General features: G+C 39.4%; 1 protein-coding gene across 1 annotated transcript; it reads right to left on the bottom strand.

The window, feature by feature from the left end:
- Nucleotides 1–3,304: 3,304 nt before the first annotated feature.
- LOC310919688 (uncharacterized protein) lies at nucleotides 3,305–5,887 on the bottom strand. The gene is made up of 2 exons (XM_083879136.1): nucleotides 4,442–5,887; nucleotides 3,305–4,282 (listed from the first exon to the last, which is right to left on the bottom strand). The coding sequence occupies exons 1-2, from the start codon at nucleotides 5,568–5,570 to the stop codon at nucleotides 4,146–4,148; spliced, it is 1,266 nt and encodes a 421-aa protein (XP_083735262.1). The 5' UTR covers nucleotides 5,571–5,887; the 3' UTR covers nucleotides 3,305–4,145.
- Nucleotides 5,888–6,757: the final 870 nt, after the last annotated feature.

Below are 6,757 nucleotides of genomic sequence, written 5' to 3'. Positions count from 1 at the left end.
CGGGAGAAGGTGACGGAGCTTTCGCCGCCGCAGGTGAAGGAGCCGCGGCCGTGGCGGGTGGAAATGGCCCCGGAGCAGAAGCCACCGTGGCTCAGGGAGATCTCCCGGCTGTAGCCGCGGTTGCGCCGGGAGCATTTGCGGCGCAGGCAGTGGTAGAGCTGGGAGAGGGGAAATGTGATATATAAGATATATATATATATATATATAGATATATATATATATATATATATATATAATATGACATATTATATATATTAATATTTATAATATTTATATATATTAATATTATATATAGTATATGTATTGTATAATATATATAATATAATATATATAATATATTATATTATATATTATATATTATATATAAATATTTATAATATTTATATATATTAATATGATATATAGTATATATAGTATAATATATATTATATTATATATAATAGATAATATATTCTATACTATATATAAATATTTATAATATATATAACATATATAGAAATATTTTATTTATACATAATGCATTATATATATAATAAATATTATATGTAATATAGTATATATAAAAATAAATGTTATCATATAATAAATAAATGTTATGTATATGATATATATATTATATATAACATATATATTAATATATAATATAGACTATATTATATATTATATATATTGTATATATAAAAATAAATGTTATCATATAAAAAATAAATGTTATGTATATAATATATATATTATATATAATAGATATTAATATATAATATAGACTATCCTATATATTATATATATTATATATATTGTATATATATAAATAAACGTTTTTATATAATAAATAAATGTTATATATATAATAGATATTATATATATGACATATATATTTTATATATTATATATAATATATTATATATAAAATAAATGTTATTATATAATAAATAAATGTTATATATTATATATATGTATAATATATAAAACATATATAATAATACAATAATTTCCCTTTTCCACCAGAATTTGACCCAGAAATGATCAGGAACCCACCCAGACCCCAGAACTGATCAGGAACCCACCCAGACCTCCAAGATTTGACTCAAGACCCCCAAGACTTGACTCAAGGTCCTGCTGCCACCACCAACCAAAGGCTCCAACATTCTCCATCCCATCACTAAGAAAACCACAAAATCCCATAGAAAACCCCAAACTTACCCTCTTGAGCCATCGGAAACACATTTAGAAGGTAAAAACTCGACTGAAGGAGGAGCTTTAACAGCCTCAGGATCATTTATTTATACGGCGTTTGACCAGCCCAACCTGGTGCCTCGATTTCCCCCTTTTCCCCAGAATTTGACCCAGAATTGATCAGGAACTCACCCAGACCCCCAAGATTTGACTCAAGACCCCCAAGACTTGACTCAAGACCCCCAAGATTTGACTCAAGACCCCCAAGATTTGACTCAAGACCCCCAAGATTTGACTCAAGACCCCCAAGACTTGACTCAAGGTCCTGCTGCCACCACCAACCAAGAGCTCCAACATTCTCTGTCCCATCACTAGAAAAATAATAAAATCCTATAAAAAATCCCAAACTTACCCTCTTGAGCCATCGGAAACACATTTAGAAGGTAAAAGTCGACCGAATAATTTATTTATACGGCGTTTGACCAGCCCAACCTGGTGCCTCGATTTCCCCTTTTTCCCCAGAATTTGACCCAGAACTGATCAGGAACCCACCCAGACCCCAGAAATGATCAGGAACCCACCCAGACCCCAGAACTGATCAGGAACCCACCCAGACCCCCAAGATTTAACTCAAGACCCCCAAGACTTGACTCAAGGTCCTGCTGTCGCCACAAACCAAAGGCTACAACATTCTCCATCCCATCACTACGAAAACCACAAAATCCCATAAAAAACCCCAAACTTACCCTCTTGAGCCATCGGAAACACATTTAGAAGGTAAAAACTCGACTGCAGGAGGAGCTTTAACAGCCTCGGGATCATTTATTTATCGCGCAGGGGAAGTGAGACACGCTGGGGAATGAGAAGGATTTATTTACCAAACGGAGATTTCAGTGTTTGCTTTGACTCCAGATCGATATCTGCACTTGGCACCGGCTCATTTTCTGATGTTGTTAATTGTTAGTTTGGTTTAATGAGGGAATTCCTGTGCCCCTGCCCTGGGATGTGCAGGAATCCTCCGGCCCCCGGGCCCGGGACGGGTGGGTGGGGTGTGGGTGGGGATGGAGAAATGAGAATGAGAAATGGTCGTGGAGGTTCTGGGGATAAATTGATGTTCTGGGGGTGAAGGTGGTGCCTTCCTGTAGTGCTCTGGGGGTTCCGGGGGGAGATTTTTATTTTGTTTTATTTTATTTTTATTTTATTTTATTTTATTTTATTTTATTTTATTTTATTTTATTTTATTTTTATTTTATTTTATTTTATTTTATTTTATTTTTATTTATTTATTTTTAATTTAATTTTTAATTTTTTTAAAAAAAATTAAAATTTTTGTGGTTTTCTTGTTTGGTTGGTTGGGTTTTGGTTTTTGGGTTTTTTGGGTCTTTTTTGGGGACTGTTTGTTTGGATTTGTTGTTGGTTTTTGGGGGTTTTTCGGGTTTTTGGGGGTTTTTGGGTTTTTTTGTGTGTGGGGGGGGGTTGGGGCTTTTTTTTGGTTTTGGGGGGATTTTTTTGTGGTTTTGGGGTCTTTTTTAGGGGGGTTGTTTGTTTGGTTTGGTTTTGGTTTTTGGTGGTTTTTGGTTTTGGTTTTTTTGGTTTTTTTGGGGGGTTTGGGGTTTTTTTGGGGTTTTTTGGAGGTTTTTTGGGGAGGGTTTTTTGGTTTGGTTTTTTTTGTGGGGGGGGTTGTTTGTTTGTTTTTGGTTTTGTTTGGGTTTTTTGTTTTTGTTTGTTTGTTTGTTTTGGTTTTGTTTTGGGTTTTGTTTCTTTCTTTTTTTTTTCCTTTTTTTTTTTTTTCCAAGGAAATCATTTACATCCAAACCATCAACTCACTTCCCAATGATTGATAACACCCTCAAGCAGGAATTTTGCAAAAGGTGCCAGAGCTGCTCCAAAGCCAAAATTTCCGTAGGTGGGAACGTCCCGTCCCGGTTCCTCAACTGGATTTATCCAAGGATTAAATCCCTCCCTCCTTCCTCCTTTTCTCCATCTCCTTCCTCTGGTTTGGAAACAGCACCAGGAGCTCTGGGAGTGACAAAATCCAAATTTCTGGCGGCAGGACCGGCTCTCCAGGGAGACATTTATAGCAAAAATAAAATTTAAAAACTCAAAATTTATTTTTTGTGAACATGGAAAATCCTGGGTCGGCGACTGTTTATTGTTACATGAAAATAAACTTTGTTATTTTATTTTATTTTTTCAAATCTGGCTGTTTCATTTAGAACGTGGGTGTTATAAATGAAACATTTATAGCAAAAATAAAATTTAAAAATTCAAAATTTATTTTTTGTGAACATGGAAAATCACAATAAAAAGGCAACTCTGATTCCAGGTTGACAACTGGGTGAACGTATGGTCAAGACTCTTCTCTTCCCATTTAATTTTTAATTTTTAATTTTTAATTTTTAATTTTTAATTTTTTATTTTTTATTTTTTATTTTTTATTTTTTATTTTTTATTTCTTATTTCTTATTTTTTATTTTTTATTTTTATGTTTTGTTTTTATTTTTTAATTTTTATTTTTTTATTATTATTTTTTATTTTTAATGTTTTATTTTATTTTTTATTTTTTTGTTATTAAACTAAATTTTATTTAGTTTATTTTTTTTTTTATTAAACTAAATGAAGGCACAAAACCTCCGGGGCAATATTTCACTCCAAACTTTCTTTGGAGCGAAAACTCCTCACCTCAAATACATTTCTACATCCCAAGACCATGATTTTGCAAAGAAATAAATAAACTCCCAAAAAAAAAAAAAAAAAAGGCAATTTTGAGCGATTATAACATTTATTGGATATAAAAAGTGGAAAGTTTTTCTTTGGAAAAGCAGCAGGACATTTTCAAAGGCAGCTCCTACACCAGGAGTTGTCACACGAGGATGGAACACCCCGGGGACAGGAGGGGACACGCTGGGAAGGCCCAGGCAAAAGGACACTCAGAGTTTGGTTAATAAATAATATAAATTATTTATAATATCTTATTTATGGCCGTAGGGCCAGCAGGAGCTCTGCTTGCTCTGGGACATCACGCTGGGGATGACAATGGGACATTTCTGCTGGGAGTAACCCCCAGAGATGCCACCACCACCTCCAGAGCTGATGATGATGGTCTGGCCTGAAGATCCACCACCGGATCCTCCTCCCATCCCATAACCCATCCCATAACTGGACTGTCCTCCCATCCCATAACCCATCCCATAACTGGACTGTCCTCCCATCCCATAACCCATCCCATAACTGGACTGTCCTCCCATCCCATAACCCATCCCGTAACTGGATTTTCCTCCCATCCCATAACTGGATCCTCCTCCCATCCCATAACTGGATCCTCCACCGCAGCCCCCCGAGGATCCACCTCTCACGATGATCTTTGAGGATCCACCACCGTACCCTCCTCCCATCCCGTAGGATCCCGAGGATCCTCCGCCGCAATATCCGGAGGATCCTCCCCCTACGACAACGCTCTTGGATCCTGAGGATCCTCCGTATCCTCCTCCCATCCCGTAGCTGGATCCTCCTCCACCGCAGCACCCGGAGGAGCTGCCTCCATCTCCCAGGATGATTTTGGTTCCCGAGGAGACGCCGCCGCATTCTCCACCCACGTCGTAACTTGAGGATCCTCCACCAGAATATCCACCTACGACGACGCTCTTGGATCCTGAAGATCCTCCTCCCATCCCGTAACCTGAGGATCCTCCACTGCAGCACCCAGAGGAGCTGCTTCCTCCTCCAATGATGGTTTTGGATCCTGAAGATCCACCATATCCTCCACTGCAGCACCCAGAGGAACTGCCTCCCCCTCCAATGATGCTCTTAGATCCTGAAGATCCTCCACCCATCCCGTATCCAGAGGATCCTCCACTGCAGCACCCAGAGGAGCTGCCTCCACCTCCAATGATGGTCTTTGATCCTGAGGATCCACCACCGTATCCGCCTCCCATCCCATATCCTGAGGATCCTCCACTACAACATCCAGAGGAGCTGCCTCCACCTCCAATGATGGTCTTTGATCCTGAGGATCCACCACCATATCCTCCACCCATCCCATATCCTGAGGATCCTCCACTGCAGCACCCAGAGGAACCGCCACTGCTTCCACCTCCAATTATGGTTTTTGAGCCTGAAGATCCTCCACCCATCCCATAACCCAAGGATCCTCCACTGCAGCACCCAGAGGAACTTCCTCCCCCTCCAATGATGGTTTTTGATCCAGAAGATCCTCCTCCCATCCCGTATCCAGAGGATCCTCCACTGCAGCAGGATCCGCCGCCGGAGCCGATGATGATTTTCCCGGAGCTCCCTCCACTCCCGCAGCAGGAGGATCCCTGGGATTGGAGGCTGGAGGAGCCGTGGCACCCACCGGACATCCCATGGCAGCCTCCTGAGCTTTGTCTGGAGCACATCTCGGAGCTGTGATCCTGAAAAGGAACGGAGATGTCAGGAAGGAGGATTTTGAGTTTTCTCTGATTTTTTTTTTCCAGCCTTTTGATTGTTTGCGGGTTTTTTCGTAGCAGGATTTTTTTCGTAGCGGAATTTTTTCGTAGCGGAATTTTTTTCGTAGCGGAATTTTTTTCCCCGCGGTTTTTCGGGTGAACGATGTTGTTGGGAAAGATGAGACAGGAAAAGCTCTATAAATATAATTGCCTGGCAAGAAATGCTAAAAATTATTAACCTCACTGGAATGGTGTGTAAGTTCTTGGAAAAACTGAGTAAAATCAGATTCTGATCGTGAATCCGTCTCTCCATCAGTCGCCGATAGAGGGCGAGACGTTGGGAAAGATGGGACAGGAATCGTTTATGGATATGATTGAATGGTAAGAAATGCTAAAAATATAAAAACCTGTGAGTGAAATAGAAATTAAATCCAGCTTTGAGATGTGATCATGGCAGAGAGGAAGATGGTGATGAGCTGGAGATGTGTTGAGGGATGGAAAACAAAAGGACTCAAGGGTGCAGCCCCTCTCCACCCTGCCAAGGCATCAGGGAAAAAAAATAGATAATAAAAGTTGTCTTTGGAGTTTAGAATATAAAATGACATGGTAATATAATAGTTCTTATAGGCTGTATGTAAAATCTGTAGGTTTTGTATCTCGTGCCGGTTGGTCACTGTAAATTAGAATATTCAAAACAAAAAGGAGATGGAATGGATTGTATCAATGTCCTTGCACTCTTATCTTTCTTACCTGCTCCATCTCTCTTATTTTACCTCTCTTGCTTCTTTTTCTCTCTCTTCCTCTCTATTTTCGGGGTTCCCCTCCAGCCCAGGCTGGTGGCTGAAGGCAAAACCCTTTTTACCCACCACCTTTTTATAAAACCACGAATTCTAGAACATCTCAGCTCTGCAGAGTTCCCTCTCCCCGCCCTCCACAACACACAAAATGATGTTTCCACACCTTTCTCTCAAAGAGGGATAATTTGTTGGGTTTCTAGTTTGACCAGTGGAATTAGAGAGGTGAAAACCTCATTCTCCAATCCCTGGTCATTGTCCACAATCTACATAAATATAACTCGAGGTCAAAAATTTTTTTGCTCTGACAACTAAAATATCCTTCATTTCATGTCCACCCAAACAAAACTTGGAGGAGACTCA

The sequence above is a fragment of the Zosterops lateralis genome (genome assembly GCF_965231275.1).
Source record: "Zosterops lateralis genome assembly, chromosome: 27".
NCBI lineage: Eukaryota > Metazoa > Chordata > Aves > Passeriformes > Zosteropidae > Zosterops > Zosterops lateralis.
Note: the sequence above shows the minus strand (reverse complement) of the source record. Positions and strands in the feature narration are given on the sequence as shown.

Bases quoted from the DNA above. Each gene is read 5' to 3' on its own strand.
- LOC310919688 (XM_083879136.1), bottom strand. From the start codon at position 5,570: ATGTGCTCCAGACAAAGCTCAGGAGGCTGCCATGGGATGTCCGGTGGG. The intron at 4,283-4,441 runs GTTACGGGATGG...GTGGATCTTCAG, and splicing joins TGGGATGGGAGGAAAATCCA to GCCAGACCATCATCATCAGC.